This window comes from Danio rerio, chromosome 3 (genome assembly GCF_052040795.2).
Source record: "Danio rerio strain M-AB ecotype USA chromosome 3, GRCz13ab, whole genome shotgun sequence".
NCBI classification, from domain to species: Eukaryota; Metazoa; Chordata; class Actinopteri; order Cypriniformes; family Danionidae; genus Danio; species Danio rerio.
The window spans coordinates 826,484-849,673 of record NC_141023.1 but is presented as its reverse complement, the minus strand read 5'-3'; the positions used below and the strand labels follow the sequence as shown (position 1 = coordinate 849,673).

The following is a 23,190-nucleotide window of genomic DNA, read 5'->3' as shown; positions in this document are numbered from 1 at the left end:
ACGTAAAATTATCAGCTGACCGAACTCAAAAGTTTCTATTGAACATATGTGTAGCCTAAATAACATAGGCTAATTGGTTTAATATGCCTGACCTTAGGTCTAGTTTGATTTTTTCTTGGCACAATGCAGGAATAAAATAGCATCTGTGTCAGGATTCAGACGGGAGCGCCTGCATAGCCACTCTAATGCGCCCTGCTGCACTGAAGGAGCGCTCGCTCGCAGCACTTGTTGCTGAAATGCATAGAATTCTCTTGGAAAGGTGCTGTAGTCGTGGGAATGACTGGCCTCATTTCTCCCAAAAGGAAGTAGATTTTCCTCTGCTGATCCGTCTATACGGAAGTTTGTAGAGGAATACTTCTGTACACTTCATCCAGAATTAATGTATCCGATTCCTCCTCCCATTCTGTGAAGTCAGTCCTAGGCTTTTTCGTTGGTGCGCCAGCTATGCCTATAAAAACAGTACAACCGCCCGCCACCCGCCCGAATTTAATTAAAATATTATTTTTCCGTAACGTCATCCGCCTGATCCGCAGTTTATCCGCGGAGTCCGCGGCTATAACCGCCAACCGCGCATCTCTAGAGGGAAACACTGTTTGGACTGGAGCACTAGCTGTGTTTGTGAGCTGTTTCTGGACATCTTTGACTCTTTCTCTTAGACTCTATTGATGGACGATTCTGTCATGGATTTGAATGGGAATATTGGGGCTTTTGATCATGTTTGGGAGGATTTTTGGACACATTCTTCATTGGTGTTTGAGTAAACTAATCTCCTCAGGCTCTTCACTGGACGTCTTGATGAAGGATTATTGATCAACTCAACTGGACAATCAGGTCAGTTCTGTTGCTTTAGTTGATGACTGTAATATATTGATGTGTGTGTGTGTGTGTGTGTGTGTGTGTGTGTGTGTGTGTGTGTGTGTGTGTGCAGATCTGGCTGTTGTGAGTGTGTTTCTCAGTCTGACCGCTAGATGTCAGTGAAGCCGCGCTGAAGTCTCGATGAGGACTGAGATTAAACAGCAAACTCAGCATTTCCTCCCTCATTTAGACAATCCTGCAGAAATAAACACATTTCAGCCTTTACTCTTGCTTTATTGTTGGACTGGTGAATTTACAGCACTTTTATACTGGTTTCACGGCTCAATTTCTGCAATATCAGAGAGTTTTTAAAGCTATCGGCCTATTGGAGACAGTGAAAGTCAGGGAATTTCAGTCATGGAGAATAGTTTATTGTTTATTTGTCAGTTTCAGTTTGCATTTAAAAGACATTTATAGCTTTATTGTTGAGCAAATCTGCTGTGTCGAGGGTATTTTCAGCTCCATTATTGATTTGATGCTCATCAACTGGCAGTCACTGGAGTCAAATGCAGACACTGAACCTGTTAACTAAGGCTAAATATTCACTAAACCAGAGTTAATGTGTGTTTACCATGCTCAGCTGTGCTAACCCCTGATTAACTGTGCTTTTACAACACCAAACATAGTTTTACCATGGTATTTGTAGTAAAACTGTCATGATAAAATGAGTCAATGTGGCAGAAAAACCTGGTTAGTGAAATGGACTATTAATAAAAGCTGGTGAATTGTTGTTATCAGTGAGTCTTAAACACACTCAGAAGAGCTGAAGAGTCTTAATGGAGCCTTTGTTATTATCGAGTGTCTCATCGTCATGTCTGCTCTTGAATCAGTGTTTTCAGCCTCTCATATCTTGGAGGAAATTGGCAGATAGAACCACGCCCCCTTTGATACGCTAGAGTCACTAGACACGCCCCTCTCTGCTGATTGGCTGAAGTGTGTTTTGGGACACTGTGGTCAAAAGTGTTTGGTGAAAGTCGCTCAGAGCATCTTTAATGATCAACAGAAACACACAGTTGTCCACTATAAACTGGTGTAGTGTCAGGAAGACAAAGAGTGAGGCTGATCTGAGAGGAAGCTGCAGAAGCACAGGAAGAGCTGCTGCTGTTTAAACAAGAGCTCAACATATATATATATATATATATATATAAAGCAGAAGACGAGTGTCAGACACACAGAATGGCTGATAGGAGTCCTCTGTTTCTGCTGCTCATCTTCTGGACACTCAGCACAGGTAAACACTGCTGCATTTACTCTGATGGACATTTACATTCACTCTTAGTCTGGACACTGCACACTGCCTTTCTTTAGTACAGACTTTAATCTGCTTTATTGATTAAGAGCAAGTGTTTGATCTGTATTGATCAAGTCCTTTATTATTGATAGTGTACAACACAGGCTTTATTATTCCTGACTGCTCTAAAACTGGCTCAATATAATGCAGAACAGGTTTCATGTGTGTGAGATGTGAACAGCTCTCTGATGCAGTGGAAAATAAGTTAACTTTGCTGTTTTTTTTTTTCTGCTGGATTATGTGAGGGGGGGGGGGACATTTTGATTAAAATCTGATGCTTTCTGTACTCAAATGTTTAATTTTTTGTTTAATATTTTATAGCATGTTGATTTCTCAAATGATAACGGTTTCAGGTGTGTTTGGAGCAGGAGAGACTCCTGTGTTGAGCATGTTTGGAGAAACTGTTCATCTGCCCTGTGAAAATACTGTTCAGGACTGCAGACCAGCAGGAACTACATGGCTCTACAGGAGAGCACTTAATTCACGGATGGTTCAGCTGATTGGTGTGGGGAGAAACTCAGAGAAACACGAGAGACTGAATCTGGGCTCTGACTGCTCTCTAATCATCAGTAGAGTCACAACAGAAGATGCTGGATTTTACATCTGCCGACAGTGGACAGAAGACTGGAAACATGGACATGATGCACGTCTTTTTCTGCATGTTCTTAATGGTAATTTTAACATTATGGTCAGTTTAAGCAGTAGTAAATTCAGTTTTCCCCTTCAGTCAATCATTATGTGTTGTCGAATGATCGACTTTGTGATTCGCCTAGACCAATCACTCGACTTTCTTTTGTAAAGAAGAGTCCAAAATAGTCCAATGACAGAACTAACAGCGTGATTGAAGGTTAAATGTGTGTAAGCCTTTTCTAGCACATTTGAAAATGTATATTTGTATTTGTTAGAATTAATTTTAATTGGTTTCCAGCTCCAATTTCAAGTTATCATTACATTTCAAGTAAGGACCTGATCGCATACATAAATAAAGAATGAATTCAGATGTTTGACTGTATTTACTCGAATTTGCTTACAGTCAGTATACTGACCAGTTACATCTGATCGCGGACACAACCTCCCAGTTCTGGTTCTTAGACAGAGGATATAACTGTAAACTAATTTCCTTTAAGTAATAATCTTCATCATCATCATCATCTGATATTCATCCAGGTCTCTCTCTCTGACTCTCTCCTGTCCTGCATTTTAAAAATCTCTTAGCAGCATTCAATCCATTCTGTCTAAATATTTTCATCTTTCAGCTGATGGCTTTACATTTTTAAAATCTTTTGGTTTCTCAGCTATTTAGAAGCTGTCTTTTTAAAAACATTTAAAACTTGTAATAAAACCGCAAATGGGCAAACTGAAAGCAAAACAACTTGAGCAGGAGGCGTAAAAAGGCGATGAGCTCGTGTCCCCAGCCTCATTCTGTTCCCACAGCTCTTGGCCACGCCCCCTCATGACTCTGTTGTTGTAATATTGTACAGTGTGATTTATGTGAGCTTGTGTTCATCATTTACAGCTAACACAGCTCCAGCAGTGACTCAAGGACTCTTCACAACACCAACAAACACTCCAAGAACTTCTAAATCAGGTTCATCATCACTGTTTTGTCAGTGCTTTATAGTGTATAGAGTTACATTGTGTGGTGACTAATTAAACTATGATGTTCTACAGTATGATTCTGAGCTAACCTTTACCCTTTACAGCTAAAGGTAATAGAGTAACAGCAGTGAGTCCCGATCACAACACAAACTCTGAAGATCCACAAAGTCCAAACCCAGCAGGATCTTCTACAGCAGGTCTGATCTGTGTGTTGATCACTTCCGTGCTTTATAGTGGGCAATACTGGAGTTGTCTTGTGTGTTGAGTTAAACTATGATATGCTACAGTGTAAATCTGAGCTAACATTCATATTTTACAGCTAAAGCTGAAACAAAACCAGCGTCTCCAGTCCACAACCCGAACTCATACATAAAATCACCCGAGGCCTCATTTATATAACTTTTGCGTATACACTTTCCTAAAAATCAACATACAGTAGCTTTATAAATCACAGTCTACCTGAGAGCAAAAGTATTCAATCTGTCCCTTACTCAGGCCATTTTCCCACTCTGTCTTAAGGCCTCAACAATCATCCCGGTCCCAAAAAGACCACCATCAGTAGTCTAAATGATTACCTTCCAGTAGCCTTTAACCCCTGTTGTGATGAAGTGTTTTAAGAGCTGGTGAGAATTCACATCCTCCAAAGACTTCCTCCCACATTTGATGCAGAGGATCAACAGAGGATGCCATAGCTATAACCCTTCACACTACCCTGACCCATCTAGAACATAAAGACAGCTACGCCAGGCTTCTCTTTATTGCATTTAACTCTGCATTTAATACAATAATTCAGAAAAGACTGGGCTCTAAACTAAATCTTCTCAGCTTCCCTCTCTCCATTTGCCTCTGGATTCAAGATTTCTTTAGGAACCGTTCACAGAGAGTCAAGGTAAAGCACCATGTCCCTCCAGCACTCAGCCTTAGCACAGGCTCCCCACAGGGATGTGTGCTGAGTCACTTACTGTACACTCTTTATACACATGACTGCACTCCCTTCCATTCAGGTAATTCTATCCTGAAGCTTGCAGATGATATTGCAGTGTTGGGCTCGTGACAGAAGGAGATGGATTAGTTCATACAGAGATGAACTAAATAAACTGGCTTTATGGTGCACTGATAATAACTTGGCCCTCAATACCTTAAAAACAAAGGAAATCCTAGTGGATTTCAGGAGGAACAGACCAGATACTCTGCTAATACATATACATGGGGACTGTGAGGAGATTGTCAGTGACTTAGGCCGTACTCACACTACAGTTGCCTCGAACCGGGCCAAAGCACGCTTGTCTCCCCCGACGGCCCGTGCTCACACCACAAACGGGCTTTGGCACGCTTACGCCATCGCTGCTGCACTGTTCTGTGAACTCAGTGGAGTGGCACAGTGGAGATTTCTCTAGTTATATCTTTCAGTCATTTGATATGCCGTCAAATATTTCGCCAAACAGTCCTTAGGGATGCGGGGACACACAGTCAGATATTTCGCCAAACAGATCCGCCACTTTTGGCGCTCATAAACAATCATAAAGCCTGCTGAAGGTGCAGCTGTCGTGCAGAGGGGTTTGCGTCTTTAATAAACTATGGCAGTTTGCGTTCACTGAATGAACAGTACGAATGATTAATAAATCCATATGAAACAGCCCCTTAAAAGTCACGTTTCGCTTTTAGTTTCGGGCTTTGGCGCATTTTGCACTCACATACAAGCGTACCGCGCCAAAGCCCAAGTGAACCGCGCTCAGGCACACCTCTTCCAACCGGGCCAGGGCCGGCCAAGTGAACCGTGCTTGAGCCCGATTCAGCGCACTCACACTTCTCAAACGATCCAGGAAACGGGCCTGGGCACGGTACGGATGGCATAGTGTGAGTAGGCCCTTAAAGAGCCCATATTATACATGAAATAGGGTCATATCGTAGTTGTAAGGGTCTCCAACAACAGTCTAATATGCATGCAAGGTCAAAAAACACTTTCATGGTCTTATAATCTGCATTTATTTTTACCTAATTATCCCAGCGACTCCTGTATGAATCGTCCAGTGATTCATTTGTTCCCAAACCCCTCCTTAGCGCGGAGCTAATCTGCGCTGATTGGGCCGATGACAGTCTGTCGCGATTGGTCGACTGCCTTCAGTCAGAGAGGGAAATGGCCAATAGCTAATCAGCAATTTAAAAAGTAATCACAGTTCATACACGCTCCATAGTGTAGACGTGGATTTTAGCTGCCACACTATGGCGAGTGGATAGTGCCACGGATAACCGAATGAAGGAGACAGTCGTGTACTCGCCATACCACACACACACACACACAAAAACACACACACAAAAACACACACACACACACCTCCGGATGACAACGCTCCCGCTTCCGCCCGCACCCACCAGGTTTTAGCCTGAGAACCCGCTCCGTTTTCTGCCCGCCGCGCCCGGTCCCGCTAGAGCGGAGAACACAACCAAAAATCACCCAGTATACAGTCCAGACAGCCAAGCTGTCTGTATACACACAGCACAAAGCACACAAAGCTCGTTCGTTCGTTCGTTCGCGCTCTCTCTCTCTCTCTCTCTCTCTCTCTCTCTCTCTCTCTCTCTCTCTCTCTCTCTCTCTCTCTCTCTCTCTCTCATACGCGCGCGTGCGCACTAACACACACAAGCACCACGCAGACTCTCTCTTTCTAATTCGCATAGCAATATCCGTGATATTGCTAGACAGTCCGCTCCCGTCCCAAATTAAACCCGTTACCGACCGCTCCCGCGATTTATTCGGAAATTTATTCCCGCGGCTGTCCCCGCGCCAGATTTCTGCGGCGCGGGAATAAATTTCCGAATAAATCGCGGGAGCAGAACTCTAGCACGGAGCTCCATAAACAAACAGCACGCGTCGCCAGTTAACCTGATACAGTACACGCGGTTACAAGTAACAAATCACAACTAAATACATTTGCAAGCTAGAGTAAACGAGGCAACAACTTTAACCGCACGTACTTACACTTGAGAAATGGAAGAAACCCATCCTGACGTCCATCAGTTACTCTTTACTGATCCTTCCTTTAACAAACTCAGATGAAGTATTCTTTGTAGCATGTAGCTTCCAGAAGTTTCCAACTGCTTGGCTATAATGCTGATGTTTCATCTTTGGGTAGAGACTCAATATATCCATCTGCAGTGTGACTTCAATCAACCGGCATGTTTGTGTGCGTGTGTTTGTGGGTGTGCGTGTGTTTGTGGGTGTGTGTGTGTGTGTGGGTGTGTGTGTGTCTGGGTTTCTGCGTCAGAGGGCGGGGCCTCAGGTTTGAAATCTCCCGGGTTTGCGCGTGCACGTGAATAACTTGGTTTCGTTCGTACGTCATGGCGAAACACCTAATGAGTCGGTATCAAGGCGACTCGTTTGAAGCACTATGAGTCGACTCTTTTATAGATGAATCAACCGTTTTAAACACTGTATTCTTACAGATTTAAGCCTTAGCTGGATACTTCACTTCACTTAGAGCTGTGTTACACACTACATGGAGGGGAATTTTCAAAAACCCATAATATGGGCTCTTTAAAGTATCTTGGCTTGCTTCTGGACCAAAACATATCATGGCAAACCAACACTACATCACTGGTCATAAAGGCACAGCAGCAACTCCTTTTCCTGAGGGTGCTAAAAAACAGCATCTTGAAGGACTCATCCCATCCAGCCAGGGCCGGCGCGTCCATAGGGGCGAACTAGGCAGCCGCCTAGGGTGGCAGTATAGAGAGGGTGGCGTCCGCGACGCCTCCCTTACCACCCGCGTCCTCGGTTATATTTGCGCATAGGCGACAGAATAGAGAGGGCAGCGTCAGCGACACCTCCATCAGCACCCGCGTGTCCTCAGTTATATCCGCGCATAGGGCAACAGAATAGAGGTCCGCGTCACCTGCGCATCCTTGGATATTCGTGCATAGGGTGGCAAAATAGAGAGGGCAGCGTCAGCGACACCTCCGTCAGCACCCGCGTGTCCTCAGTTATATCCGAGACACCTGCCTCACTACCCGCGTCCTCTGTTATATTTGCGCATAGGCGACAGAATAGAGAGGGCAGCGTCAGCGACACCTCCATCAGCACCCGCGTCTTCAGTTATATCCGTGCATTGGGCGACAGAATAGAGGTCCGCGTCACCCTCGCATCCTCGGTTATATTCGCGCATAGGGCGGCAGAATAGAGAGAGCAGCATCAGCGACACCTCCATCAGCACCCGCATGTCCTCAGTTATGTCCGCGACACCTCCCTCACTACCCGCGTCCTCAGTTATATTTGCACATAGGTGACAGAATAGAGAGGGCAGCGACAGCGACACCTCCATCAGCACCCGCGTGTCCTCAGTTATATCGGCGCATAGGGCAACAGAATAGAAGTCTGCATCACCCGCGCATCCTTGGTAAAATCCGCGCATAGCGCGACAGAATAGAGGTCCGCGTCACCCACGCATCCTCGGTTATATTTGCGCATAGGCGGCAGAATATAGAGGGCAGCGTCAGCGACACCTCCATCATCACCCGCAAGTCCTCAGTTATATCCGCGACACCTCCCTCACTACCCTTGTGTCCTCAGTTATATCCGCACATAGGCGACAGAAAAGAGGTCTGCGTCACCCGCGCATCCTCGATTATATTCACGCATAGGGCGACAGAATAGAGAGGGCAGCATCAGCGACACCTCCACACCTCAGTTATGTCAGCGACACCTCCCTCACTACCCGCGTCCTCGGTTATATTCGAACATGGGTGACAGAATAGAGAGGGCAGCGTCAGCCTAGAGCGGCAGTTCTGCTTCAAATGTTACCTTCGGGGAGATGATACAGGACCATATGAGCCAAAAAAAACAGACTACAAAACAGTAACGAGTGGACATTAAATTGAGGGTGTTTCTGGTCAAACTCAACTATAAATCTAGCAGGATCCTCATCAGAGTGTTTCTCTGTGTCTCTCAGATACAGTTTTCTTCTAAAATGATTCTCTAGATATTTTAATAGTAAATCACAGACTCTGATTGGACTTGTCAGTGTGGTCAAGAAGTGTTTTCATTTTGCTCTGGGGAATGCTAAATCATCAGCGTTGTAAGGAAATGTCAGTGATAGCATTAATAATACTAACAGTAACGCGAGTTGTCAGTGCTGTTTGTAATGCGATGGTGAGTCTGAAGCTGTTTTCTGAAGCTGTTTTCCTCTTTCTCTCAGCAGTGAGTGTGATTGTTGCTGTCGTCGCTGTGTTTGCTCTTCTGTTTTCTGCTCTTATTGTCTGGCTGATTCACAACAGATTAGCTGGTAAGTTTCATCATTATTAATATTATACAACACAAACTCTCCTTATAGCAGAGAAACGTGACGTCAACAAAGGCCTGAAACTAAAATCTTGATTGTGACTAAAGTTTCTGAGGTTAGATTATTTCTAAGATGTTTCTAAGATGTTTGCTGCTGTTTTATAGCCGCTGTTTAAGAATGCATTATCACAGACTGTTGTCAGATGACTCGGTTCAGAGATTTCAGTGTTTCGTTACAGATATTTGTGAATTTGTTTTGCAGATGGTAAAGATGAGGACTGTGACTCTTCTGTAAGTATGATCATATCAGTGATGAATATCTGTTTTAGCATAAGGAGAAACCAGACCGACCTGCACAGCTAACTGGAGATTAATACAATAGATTAACAGAGTTAATAGAAAGATTTTCAGGATGAATCTGATGCTGGAATGAAAAGTACTGAAGTAGCTTAAAGATGAGACCTGCTTATCGTGCTATAAACATGCTATTAACCTCTCAGAAAACCCTGGCAGCTGGACAGCCAGCACAAAGGCTGTGGTCACATAGACTTTTATTCATACGCATGGGAAAGCAACAGACCGGAAACGCAAGTTTGTGTGTGTGTGGGTGAACTTTGTAATGACATTGTGTGTGACTCATTGTTGCAACTCCACAACAAACACATCCAATAATCATTGGTAAAGTTCTTACTGTAGTATTTCTCACGATTGTTACGTGAGATCTGCTTCATGTCTATCACTGTGCTGTTTATCTGACGCAGATGAAGCAGAGATTGAGGCACACTCTGACAGGCATGTGAGGATGGTTGGCAGGGAGAACCAGCATTAAAGGCACAGGCCACAAAGACAGCTCCAGTGTGTCTAGAGCAGAAAATTCCAATATTCTAAAGCTCTAATCAATAACCTGATGGATGTTTGAGCTGATACTATACAGACACATTCTAGAGACACAAAAGACTGATCTTAGATCTGGAAAAGTGGTAAAATAGGTGCCCTTTAAGTGATTCATGTCTGTTTGGTCAATGCTTAGAGCTAAATTCTGCTGGAAGGTCGACCTCCAGGAGCAGGGTTGGGGATTATTACCCTAGGAACTACCAAGCAACCATTCATTTTATCCTAGCAACCACTATTTTAACTATTCGAAACTGCTTCAATTCTTAAGCTTTTAAAATGACTTCAAACCTTCATGCTAGACTAAATCAAAGCCAACATTAAAGATGTTCTTCAAATGGTTCTGTCTAGTTTAGCATATTTCTCAAGTTTTGGACAGTTGTTTATCAGGTCAGTGTGTGAGATTATAAGCTGTGTGTGTGTGTGTGTGTGTGTGTGTGTGTGTGTGTGTGTGTGTGTGTGTGTGTGTGTGTGTGTGTGAGATTATTAGGTGTGTGTGTCTCATGTGTTGTTCCTCTGTTTAGCTGCTGACGTCTGTGGTGTTTTCAGAGACTCCAGCAGAACACATGTGGAAGAGAATGAAGTGAGTAGATCTGATCTCCTTCACTGACTGCGTACAGAGAAGATTCTAGAGTTTTTTTTGGGGCCTGAGGCAAACATTTACAGGGGGTCTTCCACTCAGTGTGTTCTGACCACCTTTTGATTCTGGTGCAAGAAATATTAATAATTATCTTAAAAAAAAGAAAAGAAAGGCAAAGTAATTTTCTACATGATGACTAAAACAATAAAATGCTAATGTCATATAAAGCTTACACTATCATTATTTAGAATTTTTCTAAGAGCAATATGAGTTAGAGGATTAAACTGAAAATAGAGGATGATGGATCTTAATGCATTATGTAATCTTAAGAATTACAATTATCTAATAATACAAAGATTCTGTATCATAAAACTGTACAGAAACCGCACTCGCCTTTTCCAGATTTTAAACATTTCAGTATCAACATTAAGGCCCAATCCCAATTCTATTGTTGTACCCCTACCCCTTTTTATGTTCAGGAAATCACTGAAGGCATATATTATGCTATCATGATGATCTAATGTGGCAATAAGATCATAACTATACTGCACATTTACACAGTGGCCATATTCCTCATGTAAACACACACAAAACAGCATTTACACTATAGCGGACACTGTTAAAAGCTCATTCCAAGCTACTAGACTTTACTGACAGAGAATTCTAGTGTCATATTGTTGTGGGACTGCCGTGCAGGAGTTATGATTATGGATTATAGATCGCCAAATTTAGCGTTTTTTTTTTTATTTTTTTTAGCATTTTTTTATGAATGTATTAAAACATCAACTTTTTTGTTTGTTGTAAACATTCGTAATAATAACAAAAATATTTATTTGTGGATCGCCTTACTTCCGGGTGCAACTGTAGCTGGTGTATTCTGGGAAATTTTCTTACCCCTTGGTTTTGGTCTTGAAATATCTTCATTCGAATGGGTCTTCTCCCCTTCCCCTTAGCCATACGCCTTCAAGCTAAAGAGAATTGGGACACCCCTACCCTTTTTCATAAACGCGCAAAACGAGGGGTGAGGAGCAGGGCCATGGGGTGGAATTGGGATTGGGCCTAAAGCCGCCTTTCCACTGCACATGACATTTGGACACGACTGTCAGAATATGCCCCCTTGTGGCAGCCGCACAGTATTTTCAGGGGTGTTGGGGGGTGGAAGAGAAGCTGATTCTCACGGTGTCCGAAATAAAGGAGGACAAAAGCAAGAGCCTTTATTCTCTGTGCGTTTACATGGTTTAATGAATGATTGAATGCTAGAAACTCATAGAACAGTAAAATATTGGAGGGAATGTGGAGACAACATTAAAAATATATATTTTTATTACTTTCTTACTTACATTTATGAACAGAAAAGGTTTTTTTTTCTAATATAAACTTTTTATAATTCAAAAAATAACCAAATAAACTCCTATTTCTCATCTCGTGCGCACGGACCTGCTTGGACAACACTGGAATACATCATATCCGGTCGGCAGGTCACATACGGTCTAGTCGCAGGAGTTCAAATATTTCAACGGATCCGCAGCTCAATTCTGATCCGAATTTTCCGCATACGGAGATGATCAGAGCTCAATGCAGCTCCCGGACTGCTCTCCATTGGAAATGAATGACTTCCGGTCTGTCGCTTGTCGTGTGCAGTGGAAAGGAGGCTTAAGACTACTTTCCTCAGACAAATGCAGAGTACCTAAACACTGCAGTTCTCTTTAATTTCCTCCTTGAATGAATCTTTTATTAGAGCTGCAGCAAGGGCTTGTGAGTGGTGATTTATCAAAAAGTATGGCTGATGCTTGCTTGGTGACATTAGACTTCACAGAATCGCCAGCTGGCATGCCTCACGCTTTTAGATGTGATGTGTGAACAGTCCCTTTGCTTTATTTCACATTCCTGCTCTCACTTATTTGTTTAGATAAGTCAGATGGTGCCCACTGTGAGAGGGGGGGTGGAGCCACTTAGTGAGTCAGTGCCAATCTGCTTATTTATACTATTATATTATGTTGAGTGATCAATGTAACTAACTGTGCATTACTTGCTCATAGTTTTGCATTTATACTTCTACATTCTGTTTGTGTTGCTCTGACAATACTTTCGAAAAGGTAGCTGGAAGTTTATGTTGCTATATTTATGTTTCATCTCCGTGTTGAGTTTCTTTGTGGGTATTGAGTTTACTCTCGAAATGCATGGAGTGTTAAAGGTGCTGTATGAATCATAAAAATACCATAAAATGTTTGCAGATATTTAAAAAGAAAACAATAAAATAAAATAAAAAATTCTTGTTTATCTGAAACGCAATGCTGAAGTCAGATATATTCTGCGTTGAACATGTGCATTATGTGCCAGAACGGCTGTCTCTGAACATGATTAAATGTAGATGCTGAATCACTGATATGCGTTGGTTTGCATTATTTCACAGTTCTAGAGTTCAGTTTCAGACGCTTTATTTTATTCTCCAGATCTGAGCTGAACTATCTGCTGCTGCTCTCAGTAGTATGGTAATAAATGTCTTGTGAAACTCACATTATTAGCACTTAACACTGAGTAAAGCACATGAGCTGTAGCTGAGCTGATCATGTCGTCAAGTATTCTGTTCAGCTGCAAAAAAAATAGAAACGGTTTCTAATATATCAGTTTGAGGTGTTGGTTAGGACAAAACCTCTTTTTAATATGGAAAATACTCCTATAGCGTGCCAATACTTTTATTTATAACACATTTAAATCAGCCTTCACTCTCTATAGTCAGCTTCACTTCTGTTGACCCTCAATCTGGCAGTCTGCGCTTGTGTGTTTTGATCCAGAAATGCAAAATCTACCACTGGGTGTCAAACTAACTGCACCTTTAAAGAAAGAGACAGGGGCCAGCGAATGTGCAGCAACTTAAATCATAGAGTAAACCCTTTTAAAACAAAAGCCTCCATCTGGAGCTTCTCGTACTCAGGCTACTAAGCTTGCTCCACCCTTATGGCTCTCGGCCCCTCCCACACTTATTACCACTACCGAGCTTGTGCTCTCTGTCACTGCAATGTGTAGCATCTTCCCTGTTGACAAGCAGCACCTCTTCATCAGTGTTTAACGACTGAATGAGTCTGTCAGCTTTAAACTTCTTTATCCTTAAATCACACATTTGACCAACAGTCTAAATAAAGCTCATTTTCATAGACACAGATGAATTTAAATTTGATCTGAATATAGCAACAACAAAGATATATTAAAGTGACACTTAACATTTTATATCTTCTTTTGCAGATATTCAGTCTAGAATTCAGAGCTCATGGAAAACTCAAGGAAATAATCACAACAGTTGAAGTGCAGATGTTTGCAGCTTTGAGAGATTTTAATCATGTTTTATTTCAGCTAACATGTTGCTTGTTTATTTATTGCTTTATTAATAAGTTGGTTCTGAAATATTGAGCATAATGTGCTTCATACATAGCAAATAAATCCATCAAAACTTCTTATTTGCATCTTATTTGTAGTTTTTCACAGTGTATAAATCAGAAGCTGAGCTTTTAGCGAATCACTAGATTTTATTTGATTTCCATATTAAAGGTTTGCCAAAATCCTAGCATCACCCGAGCCATTTATGCGTCATTATGTCACTGTTGACTGCTCCATCCACCCTACAAAGCTCTAAAACTATTTCTATCTACATAAAAGGCCAAAACAAAAAACTTTTCTCAAATATTGATCACGCATTTGTCTAAATCTGTTAAGCCCTGCTCACACTGCAATTGCTTTTTTAATTTCCTTTTTTATTAAGCAGATGTTTGACTAACTATAAGCGCACTACATGTGGAATGCGTAGTATAATCTGCTGGTTTTCAACATACAGAATAATAATGGAATACAGTTATTTAACAATAATTAAAAACATAACACTTATGCTAACCCAAACTGACCCCACAAAAAAAAAGGAAAAAAGGAAAAAAGAAGTATGCTAAGTAATGAAAGGGAAAAAACTGAAATCATAGATTCAATCCTGCCTAGTGCCTAATGGAATAATTAATTTATTACAAATGCAATAATAATAATAATAATAATAATAATAATAATAACAATAGGTGATGCGGTGGCACAGTAGGTAGTGCTGTTGCCTCACAGCAAGAAGGTCTCTGGTTTGAGTCACGGCTGGGTCAGTTGGTGTTTCTGTGTGGAGTTAGCATTTTCTCCCTGCGTTTGCATGGGGTTTCCTCCGGTTGCTCTGGTGTCCCTTACAGTCCAAAGAGATTTAGTTCATCAATTGTCCTATAGCGCATGTGTTTGAACTGTAAGGGAAACCGGAGCGCCCGGGGGACATCCACCCCAACATGGGGAGAACATGCAAACTCCACACAGAAATGCCAGCTGACCCAGCTGGGGCTCGAACCATTGACCTTCTTGCTTTGACCCCTGAATTAAGGGATGAAGAATTAAGGGGTGAATCAATCATGACCCCAGTATTTCTCACATTGTCTTTCATTGAGATTTCTAAGGGGGCAAGAGCATTTGCAATTGTCTCTTTTGTCTTAGATAGACCGAATACAATAATCTCTGACTTGTTCTCATTTAATTGGAGAAAATTCTTTGACACCCAGGTTTGGTTTAACCTCATCCAAACATTGTAGTAGAGACTGTAAGACCTTGCTGTTTCCACTGGACCCATGACTGTCCCTTCTGATTCTTCTTTTGGCATCCGCACACTTTTCCCAGGTTGCAGTGTTGGCCAGGAATATACTCTGTGGCACATGTCATGCCAGCATAACTGTTTTTCCTTTACTCGCCTCTCAAACTTCCTAAACCCTTTAATTTTTGCCCATCGAGGGGTTTTCCCCATGTTGTGCTGGGGAGTGGAGTTACCATTCTCTAGACCAGGGGTCTCAAACTCAATTTACCTGGGGGCCGCAGGAGGCAAAGTCTGGGTGAGGCTGGGCCGCATAAGGGATTTCACACAAAAAAAAAGTCCTCAAATGTCATTATTAACAGTTTTAATTATTTCTTCTGAACATGAAGTGTCCTGAACATTAATAGAACATTGAGTGAAGATTATGAACAGTTCTTCTGAACATGGCATCTTTTGCCTACTTCTTGCTGCCAGAGACTTGACAGCGCTTCTTCTCACAAACCTGAACCACATTTGGCTTTAGAGCGGAAGCAGTTGAGACCCTCAGTATGGCTCATAGATGATCATCATTAAGTCTAGACCTGTCTAGACTCACTCAAAACTTCCATTCCCTCACCTAAAAAAAGGGCGTATATATGTTTAAATAAAACACCCCCACCCCACTCCAGTCACATCAGTCTATGCCAGTCTGTATCTACCTATAATATATATAAGATGCAGGCTGTAGCTAAGTAGGTGGCTACGGTAGCTAAGTAGCAGGCAGGGGCGGGAACAGCTTACCTTGGTTCTGGCCGGCGCGAGTTCCCGGCGCGCCAGAACCCGGCCAGTAACACTTTCCGCCAGTCTCCCCGCTCCGCGAGTCTCCCCGCTCCGCTGATTCTGACAGTGTACAGCGGTCAGCGCGGGCCACAAAATATTGCACTGAGGGCCGCAAATGGCCCGCTGGCCGCGAGTTTGAAACCCCTGCTCTAGACAATCCTGCTCCGTGTAGCACAATATAAAAACCTTTGTTTTTTCTTTGCCCCTTTCCATAGTCATTTTAGTGTTGCCACGTTCTGCCTTTCAGTTTACCTGTGGGTATTTCAGGCTTCTGGTAATGTGTATAAACCTGTAAACCGGTCCATTGTCTGACATAACAGTATCTGGAATCCCATGATGATTAAACACATACTTTACTGCTGCAATAACAATGTAATGTAAAAAAATATTCCACAACCAGAAGATATTTAATCTTTTCCCAGAAAAATAAGTGTGTGCCCACCTGTTGCCAGGGTCTTTCAGGCACTGGGGTTGTCAGCAAGGGTTCACTATTTTCTATCCTATGCTGTGAACATGAAGTACAGTTCTCCACAAATTGAGTAATGTGAATGGACAGTCCTGGCCACTAGATAACCTCGCGAGCCCTATATCTTCTTATTCGCTCTCGTCGAAGGCGGTCACACTTTTTCCCTATCCGTCCCATATCTCTCCTTGCTAGCTCCTCTAGTCTTTGTCTTATTCTATCTCTGAGGCTTTCCATGCCCTGCTATCCAAACAAAAGTCAATTTTACTATACAAAAGTGTATGTGAAAAATGAAGATTTGATTTGATCGGCACTTGACTACACCCTGGGACTATTGTGTATCTTATGAAGGACCTCTTGCCTTGCCTTTCCCCTGAGGAGTAGCTCTCCAGCAACAGTAAGATGTTCTCTTTTAGGGCAGTATGGCCCCAACTCAGGGGGAAGAGCAAGCTTTACCTTCCACTCAGTTTCACAGTATTAGATTGAGTTTTTCACAAATAGGATCTGCTTTCTGATTCTTTATTATAATAGTCAACTTTTCCTCAGTAGCTGGGAGGGTCTGAATCACTCCATCCATCAACACTTTCACATCCTCCTCATTATCTTCCTCCTTCTGCATAAATGTGCATTTCACAAGGGCTTGTGATGATGTACCCTTGTGTTTTGATCTGTTAACCCACGACATGCACAATGTCAAATGTGAACTTCATCAGTCTTAGCCGAAACCGCAGGATTCGTGGAGGGAACTTATCCAGTGCTTTGGTGCTCAGCAATGATAGCAGTGGCTTGTGATCTGTGTCTAGTTTTTACTTTAAACCAAGGAGATAAGACTTTCACTTGTCCATGTGACAGTAAGGGCCTCTTTTTCTATTTGTGCATTTTTTTTGCCTCAGAAAGGCCTCCTTAGATGAACACTACTGGTTTCTATGCACCATCTGACTGCTTTTGACTCCCCCAAACCCATAGAGGAGGCATCTGTAGCAACACATGTCTCTGCTGTCAGTGAGTTCTGGGAAAACACACCATAAGAACTCGATTCTGCTTTCAGTTTCTTAACTGCCTGTTTTTGTGGTATCCACCAACATTCGTTTTTCTCTCTAAGCAGGTCTTTGACTGTGATGCAAGGTGAGGCAGAAATTTTCCCAGATAATTAGCCATGTTCAACAGTCTCCTTACGCCTTCCACCCCTGTTGGTTCAGGCATAGTTCAACTCTGCCAGAACCCAGATGTTGTGTCAAGCTTTGTGAAATCTTTCGCTCCAACTAGTACAGCAAGAATGTCGTCCAGTGCTGTCCTGTATGTTTTTCTCATGGAACCTACTTAATTTAATGGGTCAAGTTGACACGTAGTCATATCTTCCCCTGAGCTTTGGGCACATTGACCATGCATGCACATCACAGAGTAATTTGAATCTCTTTGGAGATAACGAAATCTGCGATTTTTATTATTTTTTTTTTTTACAAAAATCATGCAGTGTGAACTTAACATTAGAGATACAAGAGTTATTTAAATAAGAAGGCTGAGCTGTTTTTAAATTCTCAATTAGCTAATATTTGTTTAAATGATGAAGACACTGCTAGCTAGTAAACAACCACAGTAACTGCTGATTGAGCAGTGAAGCGTTTATGCTAATGAGCTCCATTAGAGGGAGGAGCCTTGCTCAGTGACTTCATTACACCAGTAAATCATGATGTAAGCCCTGCCCTCAAAATCCAAAAGCACTGTTCATCACAACATAGTTTACAGTTTTCATAATGTGATTAGGCAGTACAATAATAACAGTTATAGTGTGATTGAAGACATTCTCTGACTGCCTTTACACATTTAAAAAAAACAAAAAAAAAACATGATGCCTTTGAAAAAATTGCAGCAGTATAAAGAGGAACTGAGCCAGAATGATTCACTCCATCAGCTAAACTGCTCTATAGACTGACCACTGCTCTGTCTGGCTGAAACTAGTGTGGTCTAACTGAGTTTTTACAGTCAGCAGAACAGATCTAAACCTCAAGAGTGAGATCACAGCTCTGAAAACAGTAGAACCAATGCTGTTACCAGAATAAATCCTATCTATCTATCTATCTATCTATCTATCTATCTATCTATCTATCTATCTATCTATCTATCTATCTATCTATCTATCTATCTATCTATCTATCTATCTCTAACTATCTATCTGTCTGTCTGTCTGTCTGTCTGTCTGTGGTAGAACAAGGTTTCATTTAAAGACTTTCATTAGTTGTATATGTTTTTTTTATTATTATGTAACTACATATCTGTGCCTCTAGGTTGTCGGTTCCTGCAGGCCTTTAACCATGGGTCTCAAACTGAATTCCTGAAGGACCACAGCTCTGAGCCATAGCTGATCCAACTCATCAAGGTGTTCGAGACTACTAGAGACTATTAAGCAGGTGTGAGTGGCGGTGGTTGGAGCTAAACTATGAAGAGCAGCGGCCCTCCAGGAATTGAGTTTGAGACCACTGTCTTAAACCAACATTCAGTTTGTCACAGCATTTCCCTACAAACTCTGCCGGTCCTTAATGGGCCCAGTCAGCGCTACCCACGTAATGTCTAACTCTCAAAATGCTTCTAAATAACTAATGAAAGTAAAATGAACACACGGAGAGATCTTCTGTGGACACTATCTAAAAAAAGTACAAGGGATGATGTAGGCCCCCACCTAGTGTACTATACAAGAGGTGCCATACAGAGGAGATAACTCTGTGAACACAATGGAAACAAGTAACAACAACAAAGTACACAGTTAGACAGATTTCAACACAAGAACCAACAAGTAAGGAGGGACTAGTTAGTGGTCTATTGGTTAGTCTGGCTTGCACTTAAGTGGGGTGGTCTTTACCTATTGGTGATGTGACGACCCCTTGTGTGACATCAGCGTGTGAATGATTGACAGTTGTATTGACCAGTGACTGAAACCTAGTGAAGTGAAAGCAGACATGGGTGAGAACAGAGAGAGGGGAGAAAAAACACAACACAAAACAACAAACGCATTTTATAAATACTTTATTTTTTTTTTGTTTAGTCATTATCTGGATTGTATTATTTCATAATGCCATTCCAGCCTCAAACTCAGTCTGTTGAAAGCATACAGTTTATTCTGCCATACCCTAAAAGCAGTCCAAAAATCAAGTGTGCTGTAAAAGTCCCAATGTGATAGTCCACTAGTGTATATACAATCCAAAACAGTGATGATACAAAAGCTTGCAATAGGATTCTGCAAGGGTAAATCCAGACAAAGGCAACTCCACAAGCCTAAAGTTTGTAAGCTGTTAGTAGTTCTCTTGTGTTGGCCATGCTGTACTCTGTATACTTTATCCAGCCTAGGGGTTGTTGTAGGTTAGTGAGGGCTTCTGGGGGCCAGTGTCCCCAAAATTATCTTTTTTCTTGGATGACTTTGTCCACTGGCCTCCTGACACTCATGTCCTGACCATCTCCAAGTCATCTAAATACTGTCCTCCTTTACATGGTCATTCGAGTCGGAGGCTATTTGACTATCAGCAGGAAATGTCCAGTCTCTGTTCTGTCCTGAGGATTGTGGTGCACAGTACTAACTAGAGATCTGTGCGGGACTAAATTTTGAATCCCGCTCCCGCCCGCACCCGCCAGGTTTTAGCCCGAACCCGACCGCTCCCGCTTATATTAAAAATTTGATGTCCCGCTGCCTGACCCGCCCCGTTTTCTGGCCGCCGCGCCCGATCCCGCTAAAGAGCGGGGGAGAACAAAACCGAAAATCACTCAGCTATACAGTCCAGACAGCCAAGCTGTCTGTATAAACACACACACACACACACACACACACACACACACACACACAGACAAATCTCTCTCTCTCTCATACGCGCGCACTAACACACACACAAGCACCAAGCAGACACACAGGCATTTGCTGTTATATCAACTCAAAGCTTGTAATTCCATGTATCAAGTACCAATACCAAAAATACTGAGTCGCGCCAGCTCCGGGCCGCAGCGCACATTACTCTCGGGCCGATTCCGGCGCGGATGTGGCAGTGTCGGCTCGCTTACGGCCACCGCATATGGCCCGTATCGGAAGTGAGGTGAGTCCACAAGCATCCGGCCCGAGTCCGGCAGCCGGAGCCGGGCCGAGTGGTAAATCTCCGGCAGGCGAGAATCTAGCCGGAACTGGCCCAAGTGTATTTTGCTATCTGGGAAAGCTCTCTCTCTCTCTCTCTCTCTCTCTCTCTCTCTCTCTCTCTCTCTCTCTCTCTCTCTCTCTCTCTCTCTCTCTCTCTCTCTCTCTCTCTCTCTCTTGCGCGCGCACTAACATACACAAGCACCAAGCACATACATAGGCAAAGCTCTCTCTCTCATTCCCATGGCAATATCCGCGATATTGCTAGACAGCCCGCTCCTGTCCCAATTTAAACCCGTTACCGACCGATCCAGGGATTTATTCAGAAAAATGCAGACCTCTAGTACTAAGTATGAGAAGGTTAGAGCATTGCATGCAGCTCATCCCGGATCTGTAGAGAGCTGTTCAGAGTATTCTATGAAGGGTAAAAGTGTCTTAATAATATTTAGATCTGGTGTTTGTGAAGGCCATGGGAGATGTTCAACTTCACTTTCATGTTTATCAAACCATTCTGTCACCAGTCTTGCTGTATTATCATCCTGACACACGGCACACCCTTCAGGATACAATGTTTGACCCATTGGGTCACTTGGTCCTCTAGAATGGTTGGGTAGTCCTTAGCAGTGACACATTCATCTAGCACTAGTATTGGGCCCAGGGAATGCCATAATATTGCAGCCCAAACCATCAGTGATCCCCCCATGCTTCTCTCGGGGCATGCAGCAGTCGGGTGGTGCGCTTCTTTGGGGCTTCTCCACACCATAACTCTCCTGGATGTGGGAAAGTCTATAAAAGTGGACTAATCAGAGAACAATATATGTTTCACATTGTCCAGAGTTCAGAATTTTTACTGCTGGCACCATTAAAATGGATGTTTGACACATTTAATCACATTAAGGGACAGTTAAATCACATTTAAGGGACAGTTTCATATAAATGTATTTATTTGTCAATGAACATGACCTGTCATAGTTATCAAAAAAGCAAACCCCTCGCTACACTTTCAGCAAACCTTATAATATCTGCAGCTTGATGACTTTTATGAGCATCAATAGTGGTGAATCTGTTCAGCAAAATATCTGCCCGTGTGTTACTGTGTCTCAAACCACTCAGAATAATACATAATAATATACCTTATACAACCTGTATTGTACTGAGAGAGAGCACTATTCCTCTAAACACTGAAGCCTTCAGTTTACTGGATCTTCATCTGTGTTGAGCTGCTTTGACACAGTCTACATTATAAAAGTGCTGTACATATAGAGATGAATGACGTAAGTGTCCTCGTGATCAGAAGGTGTAAATGCAGTGTGTGTGTGTGAGCTGTCGAGTGCAGGATCATGACTCTATATGGCCAGATGACTTTCCTTCAAGTGACTCTGACGTGAGGTGTGTGGTGAGGGACTAACCAAAGTGCTGCAGCTCATAGAAAGAGGAACTGAGCCAGAAAGATTCACACCATCAGTGTAAACTGGTCTATAGTTGACGCCCACTGCTGAATGTGTTAAACCAGTGTGGTCAAACTAACATGAACAACTGGTCTAAACTCAACAGTTCCTGTGGTGTCTGAAAGCCTTGTCTCTGTGCTCTTCATCAGTTTTGTTTTGTATTTTTTTTTTCAATCTCTGTCCAGTTTGGTCTGTGTTTTGTTTTTTTGCAGTGTTATAGGGTCGCACAAGCTTTTAACCTAGCTACTGTAGGCTAGGGAATTTGAGTTACGACAGTATGTTGGGAAAGCATCCCAGTCCCAAAGTGAGAGGGTGCTGTGGAGGCCACTATACACCCAAACGTGGAGACACTGTGACAATACTCAAATATGGGCTATGCCTAACTTAACTTAAGCGCACACATCTTCATGTTAAGGACAATGGCACAGCAATCATTTTTAACACAGAGCCTGGTTTTCTCCTGACTGGTTGGCATTACCCAGCAGTGGGAGGAAACCAACTTGGATTGTAAAATCTTGTAAATGTGTTAGGTGTTGCCTAGCCCAGTGTTAGGTGTTGCCCAGCAGTAATATGTGCTCTCGTTCTCAGGTGAAACAGCTTACATGGAATCTACTAACCTGTGAGCCGACCTCTGCTCATATAGAGCACTTCCCCTCTGCCAATCCATAACAGACAAAGAACAGCTCAGCAGATCTTATGCTCAGAGTGCAATCCACATAACGGTGCAGAGCATGCACCCGACAAAGCAAGGAAAGGGCTGGATCTGCCTCCTCAGCAGGCAGTGTTAGCAGGTCCTGGGGTCTTCTCAGCGAGAAGTGCATCCCTCAACAAACAGATTCCACTACAGGCCAGAGGCGTGGCTGTTTAGCATAGGGGGCTCTAGCCTGAATAATAAGGTGCGTTCGACTTCATGCAGCGCTGCGCAGATCGATCGAAATCTGTCTTAAAGCGGTGCATTCTGGTTAAATCTTGTCCGGATTGATGCTGCGCCGACGCCACGTGACTGTCACATGTGGCATCAAAGTACCGCGACAGCGCTCCGAGATCAGACGGCAAACTCAGACCATGCAGCTTCTGAAGAGCGACTGCAGGAGCTTTGATGACGACACCGATATTACACGATTGGCCGAGTTCACCACATGACAACAAACACGTGTGTTTCGGGTTTATAATTGGACAAATTCCGATTCAAAAGTTTCAAAACAAACAATTCACTTTTCACACCCTCTCTATCCTGTACACATCTTGCTTATTAAAAGACTAC

General features: G+C 42.7%; 2 protein-coding genes across 6 annotated transcripts in view; both read left to right on the top strand.

Annotated features, from left to right (window-relative positions):
• The window catches only part of dicp1.19 (diverse immunoglobulin domain-containing protein 1.19), a gene marked incomplete in the record, with an annotated part of 65,320 nt that overhangs the window by 14,537 nt on the left and 27,593 nt on the right, over window positions 1-23,190 (top strand). Inside the window, 4 exon segments of the mRNA NM_001442759.1 lie at window positions 3,038-3,061; window positions 3,932-3,953; window positions 4,544-4,564; window positions 9,974-9,994.
• dicp1.17 (diverse immunoglobulin domain-containing protein 1.17) lies at window positions 582-23,190 on the top strand. Of its 5 annotated transcripts, none has more exons than XM_087242000.1 (8): window positions 582-831; window positions 2,500-2,817; window positions 3,663-3,734; window positions 3,850-3,942; window positions 8,938-9,021; window positions 9,280-9,308; window positions 10,433-10,491; window positions 22,515-23,190. In XM_087242000.1, exons 2-8 carry the CDS (start codon window positions 2,535-2,537, stop codon window positions 22,516-22,518), a joined length of 624 nt encoding a protein of 207 aa, XP_087098126.1. In that variant the 5' UTR covers window positions 582-831; window positions 2,500-2,534; the 3' UTR covers window positions 22,519-23,190.

Bases quoted from the DNA above. Each gene is read 5' to 3' on its own strand.
- dicp1.17 (XM_087241997.1), top strand. From the start codon at position 2,032: ATGGCTGATAGGAGTCCTCTGTTTCTGCTGCTCATCTTCTGGACACTC. The intron at 2,818-3,662 runs GTAATTTTAACA...CATCATTTACAG, and splicing joins TTTTCTGCATGTTCTTAATG to CTAACACAGCTCCAGCAGTG. The intron at 9,022-9,279 runs GTAAGTTTCATC...TTTGTTTTGCAG, and splicing joins GATTCACAACAGATTAGCTG to ATGGTAAAGATGAGGACTGT.